The 26,006-nt window shown below is 43.1% G+C and overlaps 1 protein-coding gene across 1 annotated transcript in view; it reads left to right on the top strand.

Moving 5' to 3' along the window:
* Positions 1-26,006, top strand: part of NSMAF (neutral sphingomyelinase activation associated factor) — a 267,295-nt gene that overhangs the window by 212,122 nt on the left and 29,167 nt on the right. Inside the window, exons 25-27 of the mRNA XM_029591349.1 lie at positions 11,746-11,813; positions 12,074-12,197; positions 21,681-21,764. Of these exons, the coding sequence (XP_029447209.1) occupies positions 11,746-11,813; positions 12,074-12,197; positions 21,681-21,764 (276 nt within the window). The remainder of the gene's footprint in view (positions 1-11,745; positions 11,814-12,073; positions 12,198-21,680; positions 21,765-26,006) is intronic.

Raw genomic sequence — 26,006 nt, 5'->3', positions numbered from 1 at the left:
TTCCCCACATATTAGGGAAATAATTATATACAAAGGCCTAGCAATTTGCTGCACTTTCCTGAAAGAGCGTCTTCCAAAATTCCTTGGTCAGTGTCAACTAAGTGAGTTCTCTTTGGGAAGGCTGGACTGCGCAGGGTATCCTTTGGCAGTATCTAGACTTGTCTTGCTAATCTCTCTCACTGTAGCTCTTTGGCAAAAGTCAACCTACCCTCATGTGTGTCAGGGTTATATGCCTTTTGGAATGGTGCACATGCTGGGGTGATCTCTTTGTGTAGCCCTTCTTAATATAGTGCCAAATTAACTAAAAAAAAAAAAAAAAAAGCTTACTGCATAAGGTTTAGGACCACTGTAAAATGGTGAATTTCTTATCCATATTCCCTATTTCACCATTATATACATCATTTTCACATGTGTAACTATTAACCTTGTACATTATCTCATCAGTGTCATGTAAAATAATATTCCAGATAACAAGCAAAACATTACTGTTAAATAACTATAACAAGGAACTGTAAATACTATGTGCCATTCATATTTAGTTGAATTTTAAAAGCCCAGTGCTAAAACCAGGAGATAGGCGAGTATGTTCAGCCGGTGCATACCAAGCAGATTTTTAAAGCTCCTCCATGTACGCGCCCAAGTGAGAAAGCCCAAAAAGGGGTGGAGCATGATAGTGTTCTGGGCAGGGCAAGGGTGGGACATGTGCAGTCTGGGACTTTAACGTGAAATGTGCGCGTTAAGTATTTATGCACACAGGTATGCACTGGGGTCCCCTGCTGCGTAACTTTATTACTGCTATGAATGGCATGTAATTAATACAACAACAAAAAAACTAGGCTAGTCAGTGGGGTTTTAAATGTTGATACTAACAGGGGGAAAGGGAGGCTGGGAATGAACTGGGAAAACTAGTAATGGCGTTACTTACGTTTTAGAGGTGGCATTCATGTTCAGCCTATTTTATAACATGTGCCCATATATGCGCATTTGATATAAAATGGTCTTGTCATTTGGCGCGAGCAGGCATACTCATGAACATGTGCACCCACATAGTGGTATCAAAGTTACCGACCTTATGTCTATAATCTTCTTAATAGATTAGTTTTACCAAAACTAATATGGATATATGACAGGTGTTTTCAGCTTCAAGTTTTGCAAAACTACTTCTGCAGCGCTTGACTGATACACCTAGTCAAGGTCAAGATTTAACTCTTAATCTGCTAGCTGGCTTTTTAAATAAGTGATGTTCTTTTAATTAAGTCATGTCTCCATTTTGTGTGTGTGACCTTGAAGCTTGCAGACTTCAGGTTAAGCAAAGGGAGGGCTAAGGAGGAACTATAGGCTGCAAAGTTGTTCCAGGCTGCTTCGGGGTGGGAGCTACCTAACAGCCCAGAAACCTGTAATTTCTTTAAGCAGTGTTGAGTGTCTGTGTTATTTCAAAGCAAGCTACGTGCTGACCTTGTACATAATATGGAGTCTATGTTGTACTTTCTCTTTCTACTCATACTGGGGAGGGGGGAGAATAGGGAGGGCTATAACAATATGTTTCTCAGTCAACCTAAAGCACAAAGCTGCATGCAATAACTGTAACTCATTATAAACAAATAATAACTATATGACAGAAATTTCTCTCTCATAAGGGACTAAATTAACCCTTCACGTGATCCATCGAGATGACTTCTGTAAGACTGTCCCTACCCAATTCATGTATGAATTGCTTTTATTGCACAGTATTTTAGACAAGCAAATGACCTCTTTTTTTGCAATCAGGGCTGTGTGCTTGAATAAACATTGTTTAGAGTGATAATACATCCTGCAATTAGGTGACCACTGATGCATGCCTATGTCATCTATGCAAGTTTGTGTGAAACAAAGACAACATTGCAGTTAATACTATAATCATAACAAATGTTTTGTGCCCCGAAGAACCTCTTAATTTTTAATATAACATAGTAATGATTGTCATGGAGTAAAAGAAACACTGGGCAGTCACTTGTTTTAAAAACAGTCCAGGTCCTTCTCTTGGTATAATGGATGACCTGAATTTTTACACTCAAATGTTGCTTGAAAATAGCCACATCACTGAACATAACCTTTTTGTGTTCTGACCAGCTCAGATCTACATGCAATTTTTCTACCCCCTACCTCTGAGAGTTCTATATCCCTCAGCTTTATAATAAACATAAAATGCTAAAGTTATTCAAATCTACTAAATACCTTCTTTTTTTAGTCAATGATGCAGCTGTAGAAGATATTTCTTAAAACTTTATTATTACCTCTTCTCCTCCTCAATTTCTTATGTCACAATCACTGTTCCTTCTAAGCTGTGCACATGGGCACATGCACACATGTTGTGAACCCTGTTCACATAGTGAAGACAAAAACAGTTAATGAATTCAAAAGGGCATGAGAAAAACACTGTGGATCCCTAAAGGCATAAAGTAAGGGATGGTGTATCGTTTTTGCATGGGGGTATTTTGCATGGAGCGACAGTTTCTACCCTTAACAGAACACATGGGGTAACTTGCATAGAGCGGCAGCTATTATCCTAAACAGAACACATAAGGGTAACCTGCACAGAGCATCAGTTACTACCCTTAACAGAACACATGGGGATAACCTGCACAGAGCATCAGTTACTACCTTTAACAGATCACATGGGGATAACCTGCATGGAGTGGCAGTTACTACCAAAAGCAAATTGCTGGACAGCCTGGATGGACCATCTGGTCTTTATCTGCTGTCATTACAATGTTATATGTTAGGTGACTTAAGAAAGGGAGGGGTGAGGGGAATCTTTTCTATGGTGTTCCTTGGCAATGGAGAACAACTGCCAAGCCTGTCTGTTTCTGACACTGCTATCAAGCATGTTTTCTCATTGCTGGTTTTAAAAAAAGACTTAAAGCCACTCATTAAACTTCTGTACATTTCTGTTAAGCCTTCAACCCCACTGAAACACTCTGGGCCAGATTTTCTAATCTACGCCCGATTTTATAACATGCGCATGCAGCCACACGCATGTTATAGAATCCGGGGTCGGCGCGTGCAAGGGGCTGCACAGCTCCGATGGCTTTCCCCATTCTCTCCGAGGCCGCTCCGAAATCGGAGCAGCCTCGGAGGGAACTTTCCTTTCGCCCCCCACACCTTCCCCTCCCTTCCCCTATCTAACCCGCCCCCTAGCCCTACCTAAATCCCCCCTACCTTTATTTTATAAGTTGCGCCTGCCTCTGAGCAGGCGTAGGTTGCGCGTGCCGGCCAAATGCTGGCGCGGATTCCCCAGCCTAGCAGGCCTTTGGAGGCCTCTGGCCACGCCCCGACCCTTTTTTCAAGCCGTGGAACATACGCGCGTCCCGGGGCTTGCGCGCATCGCCGAGCCTATGCAAAATAGGCTCGGTGCACGCAGGAGCAGGTTTTCGGGGTTATGCGCATAACCCTTTAAAAATCTGCCCCTCTGTGTACTGTGAGAATGTTTTGTTTTCTCTCTTCCTTCTACTCTTTTGCTCTCTGCAGAAGGGAGAGGGAACCGGCTGAAATTCTATACCAGAAGCTATGTCGTTCCTTGCTGCTGCTGCCAATGAAAGAAGGAGGGGTCTTTTATGAGGCAGCTGTTTGTTTGGCACACAGAAACAGGTGGTTTTTTAGATCAACATTAACTATTTATAAAACTAAAAAATGGGTTCTTACCTCTGGTTTTTAAAAATGCCTTAAAAAATCATTCTTAAGACTGTAAATATCTGTTTTATATGCAGTTTTTAACATAAATGAAAAAAAGCCCTACATTTTTAGTACTGAATTTTCAAACAGTTACATACTTAGGTAATTGCTATTTCCTATCCATAAGCAGGCTGAATTAGCCTATATATGTAGGTGATGTTATCCGGCAGCACCGAACAGATTCTTGTCTCTTAGGGCCTCATTTACTAAGCATTTTTTCCATAGACACAGAAAGGGAGAAAAGCCTTAGTAAATCAGGCCTTAACTAGCAGAGCTTTCAGCTATGCTGAGCATGTGTGGGTGTTCTTGTGTGGGTGTTGCCCCATGAGTTTCCTTAGTCGTTTTAGTCCGTGCATAAGCATGGACAAGTATTCTGTCTCTTCTCTTATTTTTTTATTTAAATATCTCTGTTGGGCATTTGTTTGCTTCACTAATCATTTCTCTAAGTTGCCTTGCTGTCTCTTCAGTCACAACATCAACACTTTTCAGTGCTAACAAAAAAAAATTTCAAAAAGTGTGTGATGCAGGCCTTACCACGAGCTATGTTACCAATGCCTTGGGCTGGAAGACAAGAAGAAGAACTGTTATGCCTGATGCCCCCATGCTCGCAGCAGTCTAGGGCACTTCATTTCAAAGAACTGCCTAAATTTCTTCAGAGTCGCAGTAGATCCTTGTCCCGCAGTGCAGCATTGTCTGCCTCACTAGGTAGATATCAGCAGGAACTCCTAAAAATCCCCTATCCACTCAGGCCAAAGCCGCGGGATCAATTTCTAGCAATTGCCTTGTGTTAAAGACAAAGCAGCATCAATCACTGGAGCCCTCACAGCCTGCATTGAAGAAGCACAAGCATTCAAAGTGCAGCGCATTGGCGCTAGAGCCATTGATGCGGCCATCATCAGCGCTATCGGTGCAAGGAGCATGGAATTTCTCAACACATAATGTATCAAGTTGCTAGATGGATCCTACAATGATGCATTTAAGGCACGGTACATCAATGCACCCATTGCACCGAAGCACTCAAAACTCTATGCACTCACTGCACGATGCACTGATACACTCAGTGCTCTGACACCTGTGAAGTCAGTGACCCTTGCCTCCTCAAAGCACACCAAAGACTCCAGTCACATGGTGCATTGCTTGATCCCATGATGCACAATGCACAAATGCATGGCACAGCCTTGATACAATCAATGCAATATCGTCATCCTGCACCTGTTTCCTTGATGTGTGTCTCTAAAGACTCATTGAAGCATGTTAAGTCACCCAAGACATTTAGGCATTCGACCCCATCAAATCTATTGATGCATTCACCTCCACTTTTCCTTTATCCAGTTACTCTGCCAACTAAGCTGCCAACCCAGCTGTTCACAGCCCATCCTAGATCATATTATGATCACTATTGCCAAGCGGCCCAACCACTGTTACTTTTCTCACCAAATCCTGCACTCCATTAAGAATTAGATCTAAAATAGCTCCCTCTCTTATCTGTTCCTGAACCAATTGTTCCATAAAGCTGACATTTATTCAGTCCAGGAACTTTATGTCTAGTATGTCCTGATGTTACATTTACCCAGTAAATATTGGGGTAATTAAAATCTAAGACCAAAAGTACACGAAAGAGCAAACTGCACTTTAAAGCAATATCGCATAATACAAAAAGTGCAGATTCGTAGTCAATCTTGACAAAGTACTCGCAGTAGCTTTCAAAAGTCAAAGAGGTTTTTATTCATTCAATCAGGCAACTCCACTAATTTATAAAGCATGATACTTTACGGCGTCCCCCGACACGGTCCCGTGTTTCGCCTTGGGCTGCATCGGGAGGGCTCGCCACCAGGAATTCATATGAGAAATACTGACAGCTGGTATGCTTAAATTTGGCGCTCCCTGCCAAATTTAAGCATACCAGCTGTCAGTATTTCTCATATGAATTCCTGGTGGCGAGCCCTCCCGATGCAGCCCAAGGTGAAACACGGGACCGTGTCGGGGACGCCGTAAAGTATCATGCTTTATAAATCAGTGGAGTTGCCTGATTGAATGAATAAAAACCTCTTTGACTTTTGAAAGCTACTGCGAGTACTTTGTCAGGATTGACTACGAATCTGCACTTTTTGTATTATGCGGTAATTAAAATCTCCCATTATTACTGCACTACATGTTTGGTTAGCTTCCCTAATTTCTCTTAGCATTTCATCATCCTTTTCATCATTTTAGCCAGATGGATGGTAGTATACTCCTATCGCTACTCTTTTCTCCGAACCACATGGAATTTTTACCCATAAAGATTCTGTTGTGCATTTAGTCTTTTGCAGGATCCTTATCCTGTTGGACTCTATGCCACCCTCCCACCAAGTATGGCACTATCCCTTTGGTTATCCTCCTTCTACCATGACTCTGAGATGGCAATTAAATCTATCTTGTCATTCACTGCTATTCACTCTAACTCTCCCATTTTCCTTCTTAGACTTCTGGCATTGGCATATAGACATTTCAAAATGTGGTTTTTGTTTGTATTAACTGCTTGCTTTTTGGTTTGCAGGGTTAATTTGGAATCTTTTAGAACAGGTGATTCTTTACTTTTAGGCACATGGACTACTGCAGCGATGAAACAAAGGTTGCAGTGGTGGTTGTGCCCCCCCCCCCCCCCCAAGTACTCTGGAAAGGAGCTCCTCTTTGCTCTTTCCCCTACCAAGTGATACTATCAATGTAAGCCTCCACCGAAGAATGGGGCACTCACAATGGCATCATTCAAACCCAGGGCATCTGGCCTCTTCAGGAGAGCCATTGTCAAATCAGTCTCCTGGAGCTGAGAGTAATTAGGCATGCTCTAACTGCATTCATGCAACTTCTCCAGGGAAAGGGCATCCTTACAAATCGACAACCAGGTTGCCACTTTGTCTGTCAATAAGCAGGGCAGAATGGGATAGAAGGTAAGGTTTGTCTTTTTGCGGATGACACTAAGATCTGCAACAGAGTGGACACGCCGGAAGGAGTGGAAAGAATGAGACGGGATTTAAGGAAGCTGGAAGAGTGGTCGAAGATATGGCAGCTGAGATTCAATGCCAAGAAGTGCAGAGTCATGCATATGGGGAGTAGAAATCCAAATGAACTGTATTCGATGGGGGGAGAAGGGCTAATGTGCACGGAGCAGGAGAGAGACCTTGGGGTGATAGTGTCTAATGATCTGAAGTCGGCGAAACAATGTGACAAGGCGATAGCTAAAGCCAGAAGAATGCTGGGCTGCATAGAGAGAGGAATATCGAGTAAGAAAAGGGAAGTTATTATCCCCTTGTACAGGTCCTTGGTGAGGCCTCACCTGGAGTACTGTGTTCAGTTCTGGAGATCGTATCTCCAAAGAGACAGAGACAAGATGGAGGCGGTCCAGAGAAGAGCGACCAAAAAGGTGGAAGGTCTTCATCAATGACTTATGAGGAGAGATTGAAGAATCTAAATATGTACACCCTGGAGGAAAGGAGGAGCAGAGGTGATATGATACAGACTTTCAGATACTTGAAAGGTTTTAATGATCCAAAGACAACAACAAACCTTTTCCATCGGAAAAAAATCAGCAGAACCAGGGGTCATGATTTGAAGCTCCAGGGAGGAAGACTCAGAACCAATGTCAGGAAGTATTTCTTCACGGAGAGGGTGGCGGATGCCTGGAATGCCCTTCCAGAGGAAGTGGTGAAGACCAGAAGTGTGAAAGACTTCAAAGGGGCGTGGGATAAACACTGTGGATCCATAAAGTCTACAGGACGTAAATGAATGTGGGGAAAAAAAAGGATTTGCATTCACAAAAAAGCAGGGAGTAGCTTGCTTTTTATGGCAGTTACTACCCCAAACCAAGTAAGCTTGATACTTCACTTTCAATGCATATCCAGCTTAGCTCTCTGCTTCAACAGCAGGGGAGATGGTCTGATACTTCAAGCATATCCAGCATAGCTCTCTGCTTCAACGGCAGGGAAGAAAGTCTGATACTTCAAGCATATCCAGCAAAGCTCTCTGCTTCAACAGCAGGGGAGATAGTCTGACATTTCAAGCATATCCAGCATAGCTCTCTGCTTCAACGGCAAGGGAGAAAGTCTGACACTTCAACCATATCCAGCGTAGCTCTCTGCTTCAACAGCAGGGGAGAAAGACTGATACTTCACTTTCAATGCATATCCAGCATAACTCTCTGCTTCAACGGCAGGGGAATGAAGAAAAGTGGATCTATATACAGACAACCAACAAGGATTGAATTACATAGTCTGGGTAAACAAATAAGCATGGGTGTAGCTTGCTTATTGCGGTGGTTACTACCCCTAACTAATTAAGCTAGATATTTCACTTAGATGCAGCTCCAACACTGCTCTCTACATTAATGGTGGGGGTGGAAGGGAAATAGAACCAAAAAGTTACTAAGAGCCAAGAGAAACAGATAAGTATGAAAAAAAAAAGTGCGAAACTTGCTGGGCAGACTGAATGGGCCATTTGGTCTTCTTCTGCCGTCATTTCTATGTTTCTATGACTTCTTTATTAGGACGCCCTATAGATCTGGTGTTAGACAGAAAGATTTCAGCTAAACAGAAAATGAAATCAATTTTGTTCAATATTGCCAAGTGGTCTCAGACTGGCTCAGGATGCTTTCCTCCTTGATTGGGGACAAAGCCTTATGTATGCTTTTCCACCATTACTGCATATTGACAGGACAATATAGAAGGTGCTTCACGACCGTGCTTGGCTAATTCACATAGCCCCAGCGTGGCCCAGACAGATCTGAGGAACTTATCTCATTTCACTTTCCAGCAGTCCTACTATTCATCTGGAAGCAAACCCTGCATTGTTAACTCAAGAAGACAGAACACTTTATCATCCCAACTTTCAGTCCTCAGCCTATTAGCTTTGATGTTGAGCACTCTGATCGTGGATCTCCATTTACTTATAGAGCTTGTGGACATTCTATCTCATCCAAAAAGCCTTCAACTAGAAGAAATTATGCTTTCAAATGGCATAGATATTCCAAGTGGTGCAAACAGAACAATTTGAACCCATTTTCTTTTGAGCCCAAGCATCTGTTGAAATACTTACTCCACCTTTCTGACTCAGGTTTCGCCATTTCTTCAATGTGAGTGCACCTCAGCATTAAAATGGCTTATCAAGTGGATAGCAAACTGATCACTACTCATTCACTCATACCTAGGTTCATTAAAGTTCTATGGCATGTCAAGCCCCTGGTAGAAAAACCACCTGTTCCATGGGATCTGAATGTGGTTCTTTCCCAACTAATAAGAACATAAGAAATTGCCATGCTGGGTCAGACCAAGGGTCCATCAAGCCCAGCATCCTGTTTCTAACAGAGGCCAAACCAGGCCACAAGAACCTGGCAATTACCCAAACACTAATGAAGCTTCCCTTTAGCCAATGGAGTCAGCTTCTCTAAAGTATCTAATGTGGAAGGTGCTGTTCCTCATCACTTCAGCTAGAACTCCAGACTCTCATCCACTATCCTTCATATTTGCAATTTTTCCACAACAGGGTAGTTATCTGCACCCACCCGAAGTTTCTGCCAATGGTAGTCTCAGCTTTCCATATTAATCAAGCCATCGCACTGCCTACCTTCTTTCCAAAACCTCATACTCATGAAGGTGAAAAAGCTTTCCATATGCTAGGCTGCAAAAGGGCCTTTGCATATTACAAGAAACGAACTCTGCTACACCAATTGTTTTGAGTCCTCCCAATTGTTTTGTCTCATATGACCCCCAACATACTAGGAATAGCAGTCACCAGACATCTAATTGGCTTGATGATATCACTGCTGCATTTTAGCAGTGCTGCAAGTCACAGAATCTGTGAAGGCTTATCAGGTGAGAGACATGGCTGCTTCTGTTGCTCATCTTCAAGAAGTACCCATTGAGGATATCTGCAAAGCTGTAACTTGGTCGTCAGTTCACAACTTTACATTCTATTACTCGGGGCCAGTGTAAAGGTATGAGGCACCCTAGGTGAACCTTACAGCCTCATGCCCCACCCTCCTATCCACAGCCAATCCTCTTCCCCCCCCCCCCTTCCACGGGGTAGCTTCCCTCTTTTCTTCAGCCTCCAGCAGATGGGATTTTGCTGGCACTCCTGCCACACATCTTCCTTCTGTTCTTTAGCTGCCACTGATAGCCAGGGGCTCATACTGGTGAGTTTGCTGCCCCCCTGAGGTTTGGTGTGCGAGGCAACTGCCTAGTTCACCTAAAGGAAGTACCGGCCCTGCTATTACTATCTCGATAACCTCTCAAAGAATAAGTATAAATCTGGACAAGCAGTTTTGCAAAATCTGTTCTCACTGTAGTCTACTCTCCACAGCGGGGGCTGGGTTGCTTACTAAGAGGTACTTTTTAAGAGCCGCGCACTTGTCTTAAAATCGCCTATTTGTACGCACACGTGTGCTTGATTTCATATTGATGCACACATGTGAGCGCAAATGCCGCCTTGCTTGTATAAGTGGGAGGATTTTACAAGTCATGTGTGCCGATGCTAGAACCCATTTTCCTAGTTCACCCAGTTAACCAATCAGCCTTCCTACCCCACCCCATTACTTTGTTTGTCTTTTGCCCTGTTAGGCCAGACCCCTAAATCTTGCTAAGTAAACTTTTTTTTTAATTTTATGACTTACACGTCATCCTTAACAGAAGTAAAGTTATGCGATAGGAGACCCCATTGCACCCTTGTGGCTCAGCCCTGGCCTGCCCATGCACCCCCTTTTGGCAAAAATTATTTTTGTGTGTACCCACACAGGTTTTAAAATCTGCACGATACGCCAAGTCTTGCACATATCTCCCAGCTTCGGCATGCATAGGGCTTTTAAAATTAACCAGTTAGGGCCTAATTTTCAAAAGCATTTACATAGATCTATGTGCATGTATGCCACTGAGCGTAGTTGAAAATTATCCTTATGCTCTGTGATGGTGTCATTTCCTGTGGTCATTCAAAATGGCTGTACCAGATACCAGCACCATCTTGGACTGGAGTATTTCCAGTTCTGGTGGTACATCATCAAAAAGGGACAGAGGTCGGCATTTTTCTGTGATATCATCAAACTACCCAGAAAGGGTTGTGTTTTTGGACATGAATATGACATTTAAGAGGTGTGCCTATTACAGCATCCTGTAATTTCATCTAAATGTCAGGAGGGGTGAGGATAAACCTGGAAGTTGACACTAATTTACTGAAGGGACAGGACATGGGTGGGGCTTTACCCAGAAGTGACCACTAATTGGCCAAGCTGACTTGTCAAAATCAGTTTGACAAATATATATGTGAATTTAAAAAGTAAGTCCCAAACCCCCAGACTTCACCCCTTGCATGTGAAGTATGTGTATGAATCTACTTAATTTTATACACATAGTATTTATGTAATTTTCTAAAAGGCCATTTCTCTGGGTAAAGGACTACTAGTACTTTGCTTGAAATAGTACTGAGGAAAATTTTCAAAGGCATTTTTGCAGTTAAGAATGCTTTAACTGTGAAAATGGGTGTTTGAAAATTGCCTCCCCTTCCACTACACATCTGATTTTACCCACAGATAGGGTATCCGTTCTAGGGATGGGGGTATAGGTGGGGTTGGGACTTCTACACATACGTTTTGATTTTAAAAAGTGTGTTTTTAAATTTCCAAGGAAAAAATATCCACAGAAATAGTAGGTGCAGGTCTGTGTGTGTATTTTTTCCGACTCCGTTTTCAAAGGGAACTTTTTTCCTCTGTAAACTGGTGCAAAGTCCTTGGGTAAAAAGTGCCTGCAGACTTTCCACTGTTTGCAAGTTGCCCTATCAGTATATTTCCACAGGATACCGTACTGCTTTACTAGGAAACCATCCTCCAAAAGAAGCAGCAGCCAAATATTTTGGCAATGGAAGCCACAGTCTTGGATAAAGGACAACGCTGAGAAACCAACATTAAATCAGATATGTTTCCTTATAGCTTAATTTAAGAAGTAAATGGAGTATTTCATGGTTTGAATTAACGTTGGCAAAAAGTAACCTGTTTGTTTCTTTCTGTTTTATTTTTAGGCATTGTCATCTTGTTTAATCCTACCACAAGACTCAACTGTACTGTGTTCTTCATGGGACAATCACGTGTGTGTATCTAACTTTTTTTTTTACATTTTATCTTATATGTTGGCAACAGCATTTTAAAAATGTTCTGAAGGAAGGCAATATGGTCATTGTGGGATTTTTTTGTTGTTGTTGTTTTCTATTTTCATTTTCCATTTCATTTGCTTTGATCATGAATTGTAAATAAATGCAGTCAGTAACTTTGAAAGTAAAAAAAGCCTGCGTTTATACTGTCCTCATTCACAGACTTAAATAAACTGTCCTGTCAATGTGTTTCCTTCAGATATTTTTATTCAATAGCATTTGGAAGACGACAAGACACTTTAATGGGGCATGATGATGCCGTAAGCAAGATCTTTTGGCGTGATGATAGGTTATACACGGCATCTTGGGATTCTACAGTCAAGGTTTGCATTTAACATTCTTCTATTATTTTTATTGAAATTTTCATAATATACAAATTAAATATAAATTCAATTAGACAATAACAATTTTCTTTAAAAATTTTACAATTAAAATATAATTTGTAATTTTCCCAATTATTAATTTTCCAAACTATTATTCCCCTTTTATTACTAATTCCACCCAACTATTTTCCCCCTTTTATTACTAAGTCCTCCCAACTACTTTCCCTAAGGGGTAGATTTTCAAATAGCGCGATTTGGCGTACTTTTGTTGGCGCATCAGGCGCCAACAAAAGTACGCTGGATTTTAGTAGATACGCGCGTAGCCGCTAAAATCCGGGATCGGCGCACGCAAGGCTATCTATTCCGTATAGCCGGCACGCGCCGAGCCGCGCAGCCTACCTCCGTTCTCTCCGAGGCCGCTCCGAAATCGGAGCGGCCTCGGAGGGAACTTTCTTTTGCCCTCCCTCACCTTCACTTCCCTTCCCTTCCCCTACCTAACCCCACCTGCCCGGCCCTGTCTAAACCCCCCCTTACCTTTGTCGGGGGATTTACGCCTCCCGGAGGGAGACGTAAATCCCCGCGCACCAGCAGGCCGCTAGCGTGCCGGGAAGTAACCTGGGGGCGGGTCCGGAGGGTGCAGCCACGCCCCCGGACCGCCCCGGGCCGTACCCACGCCCCTGGGCCCACCCCCGAAACGCTACGTCCCGCCCCGAAAACGCAGCGCGGATCGGGCCCGCCCCCTGACACGCCCCCCTCAGAAAACCCCGGGATTTACGTGAGTCCCGGGGTCTGCGCGCGCTGGTAGGCCTATTGAACATAGGCGCACCGGCGAGCAGGGCTCTGAAAATCCGCCCCTAAATACTTTTCCTTATATTTATAATAAAGAATTGGTTTTAAATAAATAACATCAATATATTTTTCTATTCTAAACAATATATTAATTATTATAAACATTCTCCTTTAAATATATTTAAGTAATATATAGCAAAACATTTTTCCATAATTGGAAATATTTTCTTTGCTTTATTTTTTGATGAGGATTTTGAATATCTTTTCTTCTTTGAATTTCATATAATGCAGTATGGTGTAATAATTTTATCCATGTTTCATATAGTGGTACTTCTTCTTCTTTCCAAGACATTAATATATTTTTTTTAGCCAATAAAAGTGATAAACATAAAAAAAAAATTTCTCCATTGGACATCATACTCATGTGTTCACATTCTAAAATGGCTGGCATCTACTAGTTAAGTAACTACTCACACCCTTTGTCTTACTCCATCTTTTTAAATCATTTTATAATCCCAATTAGATACACTGGGGAACAGAGAGGGTTGTGGCATGGGTTTCTGTACCTCAAAAAATCATGTCACTTGGCTAGAACCTTTATCTATACTTTCAGGATATGAGTAGATTCTTAATAGCATGAACCTAATCAGGACTAATTGATTAGCTTACAGTGGCTATCGAAAGTGTACACCCCTTTGAACATTTCAGATTTTGTTGTGTCAGTGTGGCATGCATTTAAATAAGGAGAGTTTCTTATCAGCACACCATCCTCCACACCTTTCATAGTATCATAGTAATGACGGCAGGAAAACCATCCAAAATGCCCAGCAAGTTTCTTATGGTAGTAGCTGCTGTTCCATGCTGCTGTTAAGGATAGTAATTACCACTCCATACAGGTTACTCCTGTGCACCTTTTTCTTCATTTCTAATCTCTGTCTTTTAGGAATCCACAGTGTTTATCCTATGCCCTTTTGAATTAGTTTACTGTTTTTGTCCTCCCCACCTTTTCTGGAAAGGCATTCCAGGCATCCACCACCCTCCTGATGTTGCTTCTGAGGTGTCCCTCAGAGTTTCATTTCATGACCCCTAGTTCTACAGTTTCCTTTCCAATTGAAAAAGTTTGAAGTTCGTGCATCATTAAAAGCTTTCAGGAATCTGAAGGTCTATATCCTGTCTCCCCTGCACCTCCTGCCTTCCAGTGTATACATATTTATATCCTTCAGCCTCTCCTCATGTCTTATAACACATCTTACATCACTTTGCTCATCCTTTTTTTGGACCATCTCCATCCTGTCTCTATCCTTTTTGAAGGCTGCAGAGCTGAACACAGTACTCCAGGTGAGGCCTCACCAAGTACCTGCACAAGGGCATTATCACTTCCTTTTTCTTACTGGTTATTCCTCTCTCTTTGCAGCCCAGCATTCTTCTGGTTTTAGCTATCTATCAACTTGTCGCATTGCTTCGCTGCCTTCAGATTGCCAAACGCTGTTACCCAAGGTGCCTCTCCTAGTCAGTGCACAACAGCCTTTCACCCCCCATTGCATACAGCTCTTTTGGATTACTGTGCCCCAGATGCATGACTCTGCACTTCTTGGCATTGAATCCCAGCCACCAAATCTTCAACTGCTATTCAAGCATTCTTAAATCACTTTTCATTCTCTCTACTCCTTCAGGTATGTCCATTCTGTTGTAGATCTTAGTATCATCCGCAAGTATACAAACTTTATCTTCTAACCCTTCCACAAGGGCACTCACAAATTAAGCAGAACAGGTAAAAATGTTTTATTGGGTAATAAAGCATATACATATCTTTAAAACAAAACTGAAATCCAACAATTAGATAAGTTTCCTCCCATCTTCGATAAGTATCCATCCCCTGGAATCAGTACTATGTTGAAGCAATTTTGGCAGCACTTACAGCTGTGAATCTCTTAGGAGAGGTCTCTACTAACTTTTCACTTTTAGATTTGTGAATATTAGGCCATTGTATGCAAAACTGTTCAAGCCCTGTCAAGTTTCTTGGGGAGCATTGGGCAGCAATCTTCAAGTTATGCTACAGATTTTCTATTGGACTGAGGTCAGGACTCCTACTAGGCCACTCCAGCGTTCAGTGGTGCTGTCCCAGCCCACCCCGCACCCCACCCCTCCCCGCCCCTTCGAGGAGGCCCAACACTTGTGGCCGGGCTCCTTTGAAAATTCGCTTGGCACCTGCAAGGCCTGGCCACGCACGTAAAGCCCGGATTTTACATGCTCAGGGCTTTTGAAATCTGGGCAATAGTGTTTAAATCCTAAAACAAAAAAATGTATGCTAGTTACCAGGATTTTAAGGTGTGGGGCTAACGGGGAAAGGGGGACAATTAAATTACGGGGGTTTACAAGTTCTATCCCTAAACTGGGTGAACTGGAAACAAACTGGAAAAACCTGCTATGGCATCAACAGGCATTCCATATAAAATTCTCCCACTTATGCGGAAGAAATGACATTTGCATGCACATGCGCGCATCCATTTTAAATTGTGCACACGTGTACATGTGTCCAGGCTATTTTATAACATTCATGCATATATGTGGTATGTTATTAAATGGATGCATCATAGATTGCGCATGCCGGCCAAGTGCCAGGCACAGCGGCAAATGGCCACTGTGCCTGGAGGCTCCGGCCCCGCCTCTTCCCCGCCCACTCCCCACCCCCTTTTTCTAGCCCCGGGACATAAGTGCATCCTGGGGCTTGCGCGCATCGCCGAGCCTATGTAAAATAGGCTCTGCGTGCTCAGGAGGCTTTTAAAAGGGTTACGCAAGTATATTATGTGCGTAACACTTTTAAAATCCGCCCCATATGTGTAAATGCCTAAATATTACCCTCCTGATGCATTTTGTACTACTTTTTAGTAGTTTTTTTGCACATATTATTAAAGCTACATATAAGGTTTTATGTGCCTGATTTAAAAAGGTTCTTTTCCCATTCTGTGTTCTTGGGAAAAGACCTTGATGAATCTGGCACTTTGTGATTACAAAAACCAACCTGCATACGTTTTTTTTTGTTTTTTTTTCAGTAAGCAGTGGGAGGTGGGGGGGGACGACAATTTTGCAACTGCCTGCTTTGGTGTAAAGTCTGTCGGGCAATTTTTACCCACAGACCTTACATCAATTTTCTAAGGGAAAGTATGCAAGCATTTTCATTTTCAAAATTATCCAAACAAAACTACTCGCACACAACTGCACCCACTGTGTACAAATAGTTTTTCATTGAAAAATTCACACATTTTAAAAATGGAAAAGTAACCGTGTAAATGCAAACTGCACATCCCCTTGCCTCGAGAATGTCTCTGCTCAGTTCGTGTAAAAATGTGTGCATACAGATTGTACACACATATTAGTGTGCATATATCGGGCAGGGAAGTTTGTAATAGCCCATTTTCGTGGGTTAAGCACTCATTTAGCTGTAGAAATGGCTTTGAAATTACCCTCCTATGACTGTGCTATAATGATTTTGCTTAACATTAATTTTTAAAAAGTTGATGTAGGTTCCACTTTTTTGGTATTTTGTGTACAGTTCTGCTATGTATGGCTATTTGTCACTATTGTATTTATGATATTTTTATTTCCTACCAGTCCGAATGACTTGCTCTTGGTGGGTAACATAAAAACAATAAACATAAATACATAATACTGTACATACAAATAAAATAAATTGGAGAAATTACTTACCTGATAATTTTGATTTCCTTAGTGTAGACAGATGGACTCAGGACCAATGGGTTATGCTCCCCTGCTATCAGATGGAGACGGAGCAAAGCTGACATCACAGTACATATACCCCTGCAGTGATCTCAGCCCGCCAGTAATGTCTTCAGAAGCCACTGTGGACATACTAGTAAAAATCTTGATTAAAAATATGATTAAAAATGGTCAACCATAAGTGTACTCAACCAGCCATAAACACTGAACTCCAGTAAGAACATAGGTACCCCAATCTAGGGTACATGTACCAGTAATCCCTTTGGATTCAAAGCCCCCCACGAGAGGATCCGTGGCACAATCATTGGGCAGCCGAGGGTGGGAAGCTGAGTCCATCTGTCTACACTAAGGAAAACAAAATTATCAGGTGAGTACTTTCTCCATTTCCTAGTATGTAGCCAGATGGACTCAGGACCAATGGGAGGCTGCCCGCGGTCCAGTTAATTTCACCTGTGCAAAGGCTGACACCTCTCGGGCCTGTACATCCAGGTGATAAATCTGGAGAAGGCATGCAAGGAGGACCACATTGCCACTTGGCAGATATCGAAGGGAGACAACAGTCTAACCTCCTCCCATGACATCGCCTGAGCCCTAGTGGAATGAGCTCTAAACTGAGAAGGCAATGACTTTTAAGCCTCCACATAGTGCCAATGACCACCTCCTTAATCCAGCGAGCTATGATAGCCCGCAAAGCTGGTTCACCCTGCTTCCTTCCACCATGAAGGATAAACAGGTGGTCCATCTTTCGGACCAGTTCTGAAACTTCCAGATACCGTATAGAAAATTCTTGATATCCAAATGACGCAAAAGACGATATTCCTCCACATCCTTGATCTTATCTAGGGATGGTAATGAAATGGACTGATTCAATTGAAACTCTGAGACCACTTTAGGCAAGAAGGATGGAACAGTACCTAAATCTAACACCATTCTGGAATTCACCCCAGCGTGATCCACCTCCTGAAAGAAAGGCAGACAAGAACAAACCACCAGAGCACAAGAAGCATCTGTAAGGTCATCGCTACTGCGTCAAAGGCTTGTTTCAGAATAGACCCAATCCATCTATCATGTGCGTCCTTTAAGGCCACTCCTTCCTCCATGGGAATAGTTGTTTGCTTAGAGATGGCACAGACCAGCGCATCCACTTTAGGGAAATGAAATGTTCTCTCACCACTGGGTCTAGAGGGTGTAAACCCTCCAATGCTCAGCCCCCTTTAAAACTTGCTTCTGGGGCACCCCATTCCAGATCAATCAACTCCTGAATGGAGTCCGTCACTGGAAAGAAGCAAGAAACTTTCCACAGGGAAATCAGAATGGGATTCTTCTTTGTTTCCATCATAAAATCCACCCCAGGAACTCCCAGCATCTTCAAGGTCTGGGAAATCAGGGCCGGCAAGTCATTTCTATGAAAGAACCGCAACATATACTGTTCCAACTCGGGGGGGATTTCCCCATCTTCCAAGGAGTTGGGGTCCGCCTCTTCATCTGTGCCACCCGGGTCCCTACCAGGAATACCTGTGACAAGGCAAGACATGCCTCGACATCTGCCGGTAGGGATGGGAGATGGAGGGACCACCGGTTGAGGGTCCATCTGGTCAGTGGCAGGTGAGGTAGAAGATTGTGCCTGCATAAAGGCTTGTAAACCCTGGAAAAACTCTACCCAAGAAAAAGCAGATGGATCCATTCCTAGTCCAGGAGGAACTGGTGTGGGCCCAACTGAATTACCATCTCTCGTGGATGAGCCAGTCAAGGGAGTATTCAAATCTGGTGTACTTCCAATTAAGGCTGTGACCAGCCCATCATCTGAATGGGAGAAGCCAGGCTTAGCAAAGTCCGAGGAGGACAAATCTCCTTGAGCATCTTCACAGTGCTGATACAAGTTGGAATCCAGTTCAGTCTGGAAGCTCTAATATGGCAAGCAACGCAAAGAGAAAGGCCCTTTGGCTTCTTGTTACCAGCGCCATTAGCGGCGGTAGCTGTGTGTTCAATCGGCTCGCGCTTAGAAATTTATGCTACAAATTTCAAGCACCTAGGTAAAAAGGCACGATGAGGTGCATGTACAGCCCATGCGCATAGCCAGAGCGTATCCCACACTTTTAAAAGTTGTGCACATAAGTACACGCCTGACATCACGCGCACAGCGTGTGCACAGAGCCGACACACTGTGTACACTGACATCCTATAGAGGGGAATATGGCGTGCACAGAAACACACGAAAAATGGCACTGCTGTGGAACTACCACACGATGTGCCGACAAAGCCTACAGTGGGGCCTTGCCCAATTCCTCTTAACCCAATGGGAGTGAGAACGACATCAGTACGGCGCGCTGAGTATGGAGACCAGAGGAAGCCCTACAGAAAACCCCTCTAATCGTCTCTGAATCGGAAGATAAAGGCTTCTTCTGGTTTTTTGGTTTTTTTTTTAAAACTTTCTTGGGCTCAGCGCTTACCGGCTGAGTACAGAGATGGTCTCCAGCTGCAGGGGGAGAGGGCTTTGGCCATCACTGCCGTGCCCGGCTTCCTGCACCCGCCGCCTTTCAGCTGCATAAACAGCAAAATCCACACCAGGAACCAGCCACCTCTGAGGGATCACGGAAATCACCTCAGGAATTCTCATCTGGGGGAGGGACCTTTAGGTATCACTGCAGGAGAGCGGGCCTCAATTTAGGATATAGAATTTCTCCTTCCAAAAAAGTATAGCATTCCCCTTAGAGAGAGGCACGTCCACCATCTGGTAGAGATGGAGAATACTGGCGGGCTGACGTCACTGCAGGGGTATAGGTACTGTGTCATCAGCTTTGCTCCATCTCCATCTGCTGGCAGGGGAGCTAAACCATTGGTCTTGAGTTCACCTTGCTACACACTAAGAAACATACTATGGTAATATCACAACAGACAAATCAATCTGAATCCATAATAAAATGGTAGCAATTAACACAGCAAGCTCCAATTAATAAAGCTTATCCTTACATTTAGATACCTATCCAAAAGCCTGAAGAAAGAAATAGGACTTCACCTTTTCCTAAAACTGAAATAATCTTATTCCTGTGTAAGTTTCGCTGGCAGCATAGTCCATACTACCAAAAATGATCAAGTACATGATTTGTCAGTCGACATTGTTTAACTGAGGGGACTGACAAAAAAAAGATTGTCCACTAGAGCACAACTGGTGAAAAAGTGAATACTCCTGAAGCAACAATTGTAAATATTGAGGAACAAGGCCATGTAGCTCTTTAAAAACTAATACCACAATTTTTAATTTAACATATTGCCAGGTTCTTGTGGCCTGGATTGGCCACTGTTGGAAGCAGGATGCTGGGCTTGATGGACCCTTGGTCTGACCCAGTATGGCATTTTCTTATGTTTCTTATGTTACCATATCAGAAGCAAGTGAAACATCTTCCAGTTCCCTAATACTTACCCATAAAAGGCAACTGCATTTTGAATTAGCTGCAGTACTTTCATCAACTTACCCTGAAGTTCTACAGCATTGCATAATCCAAACTGCTGAACTGTAAAACTTGCACTATTGATCTAAAATTCTGTATGAATAGTAAGGGCTTAAGACAATGAACCAGCCTCAGCTTGTAGAATGCTGTACAAGCGACTGCCATAATCTGGGGCTGTATAATGAGAAAGTAATCAAACCTGACACCCAAATTACAGACTTTGGAGTTGATTGACAAAACGTAAGATCACATTTTAACTGCAAAAGAAATTTCACCTAACAAGACAAGAGACCCAAATGGTCTCTTGTCTTTTACAAATGTAAAGGTAGACTACTGTGAGCCAGCCAAGAATGCATGGAGTCCAAACAATTTGAAACAAACATGGCAGCTTGAGACCATCAGGCTGAAGAAAAAGAAGATATGGACATTGTCTGCATAAATATGATATCCAAATCCTAATTATTAGGGCAATCTTTCTAGTGGGTGCCCAAATATTTTAAACAGTACTAGGGACAGAGCAGATCTCAGAGATACCCAGTCTGTACTTCCAGGAAGAACAGTGGGTCTTCAACATTACCTGCTGCCAACGATTTGACAACAATGATTTGAACCATTGTAAAATCTCTTGACCCAGTCCTAATCAATTCAACCTATCTAACAGAGTGATTCAAAGTGTGAAATGCTGAAAAGATATCTAAGAACAGAACCAGAACTGATTTAAAATTATCTAAGTGAATTCACAGGGCACCCAGCATGGAGACCAACAAAGTCTCTATAATATGGCCCTTGCAGAATCCAGATTAAAACTGGTCAAAAACATCATGATCATCAAAAACATCCTGTAATTGCATTAATATGACCTATTCAGTAAGTTTACCAATAAATAGCAGATTTTAAAGTGGATGATAATTGGCCAGGTACAATGAATTCAAAGAAGCTTTCTTTAACAAAGGACAAATCACTGCCTTCTTAAAAGCTGAGGGCATAAAAAGCTTATTCAAAGAATGGTTAACAGCTAAGGCTAATGTTTCCCCCAGAACTTCTTTAACTGCCTTAAATAACATCGCAGGACACATATGTAACAGATGCCCAGAACCATTCATTGAAGCCAGATCACATACCTGTCTTCTTGATAGAAGGTTGGATTTCCATTTCTCTAGAATGACCAAACTTGGCAAAGCAAATGTCACACACCCTTATTAAAGGAACTACAAATAGACTTCATTTTACCTCTAAAGTGTTGTAACAAAAACTTAACTAGCTAGATGAGGCAGACGAGTTTTATCAGCATATGGATCCACAAGCTTTTTCACTACAGCTAAATGCTTTCATTGCCAAGTCAGGCTCCTTCCTATGTTCACAAAGCCTATACTGATAAGCCTTCTTATTGGCAGATAGTTGGGCGAAGGCCAGCCTCCAAAGAATTGTGTAAAAGGAAAACTTAAGCAATGCAACTCTTGGTTTGTGTATTCTGTAAACTGAAACCACTAAAATATTTGTATTGTAGGTTTGGCATTGTGTTCCTACTGAGGTTTCAGGGACCAAAAGAAATGACTTTGAATTGCTTGCTGAGTTGGAACAAGATGCCAGTGTGAGTATGGAAATACAATTTTTAACTGTTCAAAACTATTTTAATTTAATATAGTACATAGCTGTCGATAATAAAGTCTTGTATTGATATGGCATCCATATGATCTACAATTTGCCAAATTGAATCAGAGTTGGGGACTGAATGGTGCAAGATTGCAAATAATTTTACCTCTAAGTTTCTATTTCGAACCTAGGTCAAGGCAGTTGTCACTTAAGATATGATTCATTAACTTTTGTCTTAGTTCCCTCTAAGTTGAGTATATGAGCGATTGCTCATACATTTTGAAACATCGCTCACATGATCACTCACAAACATTTTCTTTGTACTATATTCAGAAATGCAGTGCTAATACTGGCACTCAAAAATTATTGATTTTAAAAAAATGTGTTGCTTACACCAAAAGAAATTTGCATACACCTAGTTTCTTTTTGGAAGGAACATTGTCTCCCATCATATGCTTCCTCATGGTTTAGACCCTTTGGGGCGGATTTTAAGAGCCCTGCTCGCCTAAATCCGCCCAAATCCGGGCGGATTTAGGCGAGCAGGGCCCTGCGCGCCGGTGCGCCTATGTTCAATAGGCCTACCGGCGCGCGCAGACCCCAGGACTCGCGTAAGTCCCGGGGTTTGGCGAGGGGGGCGTGTCAGGGGCGTGTCGGGGGCGGGCCCGGTCTGCGTGGCGTTTTGGGGGCGTGTCAGCAGTGTTTTGGGGGCGGGCCCAGGGGCGTGGTTACGGGCCGGGGAGGTCCGGGGGCGTGGCCGCGCCCTCCGTACCCGCCCCCAGGTTGCGTCCCGGCGCGCTAGCAGCCCGCTGGCGCGCGGGGATTTACTTCTCCCTCCGGGAGGCATAAATCCCCCGACAAAGGTAAGGGGGGGGTTTAGACAGGGCCGGGCGGGTGGGTTAGATAGGGGAAGGGAGGGGAAGGTGAGGGGAGGGCAAAAGAAAGTTCCCTCCGAGGCCGCTCCGATTTCGGAGCGGCCTCGGAGGGAACGGGGGTAGGCTGCGCGGCTCGGCGCGCGCCGGCTATACAGAATCGATAGCCTTGCGCGGGCCGATCCAGGATTTTAGCGGATACGCGCGGCTACGCGCGTATCTACTAAAATCCCGCGTACTTTTGCTTGCGCCTGATGCGCCAGCAAAAGTACGCCAATTCACGCTGTTTGTAAATCTACCCCTTTGCCTTTACCTCTTGCTGGCTGATTGCTTTAAGCATGACTTAATTATTGAACATAGTTTAATCTTTTTCTTAACTGAATTAGAATTATTTTAATGCCTTAAGAACCAAAGTCTAACAATGGTATGTCAAATAATTTGTAACCGCTTCTTGATTTTAGAGTCCTCAATATAGAGGTTACAGCAATGCCCAGGGCCTTTCTCATCATCCTGGAACTCTAATCTTTTGCTCATGCATGCAGACTTCCAACCCTGGACATCAGGGTTCCACCAGTGAGGAGGAGGATGTAAGCCTCCGGAGCCCACTTTGATGTGGGTGGCTATCTTGCATAGTCTCTCACTCCTCACTCACTTTTTTTATTTATTTATTTATTTATGAACTTTTAATATACCGATATTCGTGGGTCACATCATACCGGTTCACAATAAACTCATGGAGAAAAGGAAGTAGAAATTACAAATAACCGGGGAAGGGGAGAATTTAGGCCTAGATTCATCATTTTGTGCCTGCGATAAAAGAAGGGGCATGGTAAGGATAATTTTTGAGTTAAGAGAGAGAGAGAGAAAGCAAGAGAGCTTCTTTATAAGGCTCTCATATTAGTCAACTATTTATACCATTAAAGGAGGGTCATCTAGTAACTCAGGTTTTGGTGGTGGTCTAGGGTTTGGGGAGCAGTTTTACATGCACAGTCAGATGTACGAAAAGCACAGTTCACATCAGTGAAGATGTGATGTGATTTAGAATGAGGAAAGATACACAAAGATGAGATTTCTACAATGTATAGCTTGATGCTCTCTACCTGGGCGCTAAATTTGACTGAATTTTCAAAATTTGCATATACATCTCACCCACAATAACACCATTTCACATTTTGATGAATGACCCTGTTAGGTAGTCTTCTTCCAAATAGCTCTCAAGTGACAGATAACAAAACCGCACAATAGGCTGGAGTAGTGGTCAACAAAAATGTTTACTGTAACTCAAAGAACAAAATCCATGCAAGGATGACAAAAATCATCATAAACAAAAGAATGATGACTCCCAGTATCCTCCGAACTTGAATCAGGGTCCTTTCCCCAATGGTTGGAAAGGAAAAAAATAGTGCTTCAAAAGATGGGAAGGAAAGTGATGACCAAAACAATTTCTCCTTTAAAAATAGGAAAAAAAAAAACAAAAAACTTCTCTTCAGACCGATAACTCTCCTTCTGAGCACTGCAAACCCACTTGATTGGTAGATAGACAGGCAGTCTCAGTCCTGCTCCTTCCATGAAGTGGGGGCCTTCCCTACAAGGCTATTCAGGACACACAATAACAGGCACAAAACTCTGTAAGGCAAAAATCTCTTCTCTCCACACAGGGGAAACCCCTCCTGCTCTGTGAGGGCACAGAAGAGAGGATTTCTCCCTGTTATCCATTTTTTGTCGGGTGTGAAGCCTACTGGGTTCTTCAGCATAAAAACCTCAACCTTCTCCAAACCAAAACTGTAGCCAAACACAATCTGAGCATCCTGAACTTGTATGTAGGGAGCTTGGCCAATCCCAAAACAGGGAGGGATGGCCAACACCTGGGGAAAATCCAAAAATGCAAAAATCTCCTAGCGATGGAAAATGTTGGTAAGGGTGCGAAGCCACCGTTACAAATGTGACACTGAATTTTGAGTCATAAATGAGGTTCTGAGTATCTCTGTATCTCCAAAAATAGGGTTTGATTTTAAAAGGTGGGCGTGGTTCACGGCACGTGCACAATGATGCGACGATTTTATAGTATGCGTACATCTCCACAAACATGTTATAAAATATGATATCCGCGCAAACATGCGCGCACCAATTTTATAATCGGTGCGTGCATGTGTGGGTGGAAGACTGTCACACTCGCAATGGGGGAGGGATTTTTTAAAAATAAGCGCGGTGACGCAGGTAGGCCTTTCCTGGTTCCCTCCCAGTCTGCTCCAGTTAAGGAGCAGACTGGAGGGAACTTCTCCAACCCTAACCCTATCCTTCCTCCCTCTTCCCCTCTCCTCTCCGACCCCTAAACTATCTCTTACTATCCCCTATTTTTTTTTTAATACTTACTGCTCCTCTGGAGCAGAAGTAAACTCCATCTAATGGCACTGTTCCAGCCTGCCCCCACCCCGCCCCTCCCCGCCTAGATCACACCCCCGGCCGACCTCTTTTACTTGGCTCTGTACCTCTGCACGTAATAGGGGTTACGCACATGGCCGAGCCCTTTGTAAAATGCATACAGAGCACGTAACCCCCAATTTTTCCACTTGTGGATCTTTTAAAATTGGCCCCATATTGAAATCTATATTCAAAGGCATGTGCACAGATATATTTTGAGTTATTCAGATAAATACCAAGGTTTGACTATCATCACCACTTATCTGAATATATTTTATCCTGATAAGTCATTATAAAATTTATCAGGATAAGTGGGAGGCATTTCAGAGCAGAGTTGAGTTAGCCAGGAAACTCTGATATTTGAAGTTAGCCGAATACATTATTTGGATAACTCTAGACATAGCCAAGAGCAGGGTTAAAGTTATCCAGCAACATGTTTCTAGAAAACTTTTATCTTAACTGGCTATCTAAAGAATATAGCTGGTTAAGTAGTGACCATGATTTAAAACAAAAAAAAAAACCTAGAGGGCCTCCTGGTCCAATCTATCACCTCCTCCTCCAGGACCCCCTCCCAAAGATTATGCAAAGGTTAATGGTGTATGAGGCCAATCATCTCCCTCCCCCCCCCCCCCTCCTGTGATTTATCCAAGTAAACTTTCCTCTAGGCCCCCTCTTCATTCCCCTACTACCATCCCAACCCTAACCCTCCTGCCCCATCTGGCATCATCCAAAACCATTTGGGCCACCAGGTTCATGGTCCACTTTTACTGCTCACAGAAGCTCCCAGTGTTGCTTTTACAGCCATGCTAGAAGTATAAGCTACTGCAACACTGATTAGGAGAGTTAGGGTTAAGTTGGCAGGGAAGAGGGGAGATGAGGAGGGAACTGGAGGCAAGTTTATGTGGACAAATCTCTGAGCATGGAGGGAGAAGATTGGTCCCGTACTCCAT

This window comes from Rhinatrema bivittatum, chromosome 2, assembly GCF_901001135.1.
Source record: "Rhinatrema bivittatum chromosome 2, aRhiBiv1.1, whole genome shotgun sequence".
Lineage (NCBI taxonomy): Eukaryota > Metazoa > Chordata > Amphibia > Gymnophiona > Rhinatrematidae > Rhinatrema > Rhinatrema bivittatum.
Note: the sequence above shows the minus strand (reverse complement) of the source record. Positions and strands in the feature narration are given on the sequence as shown.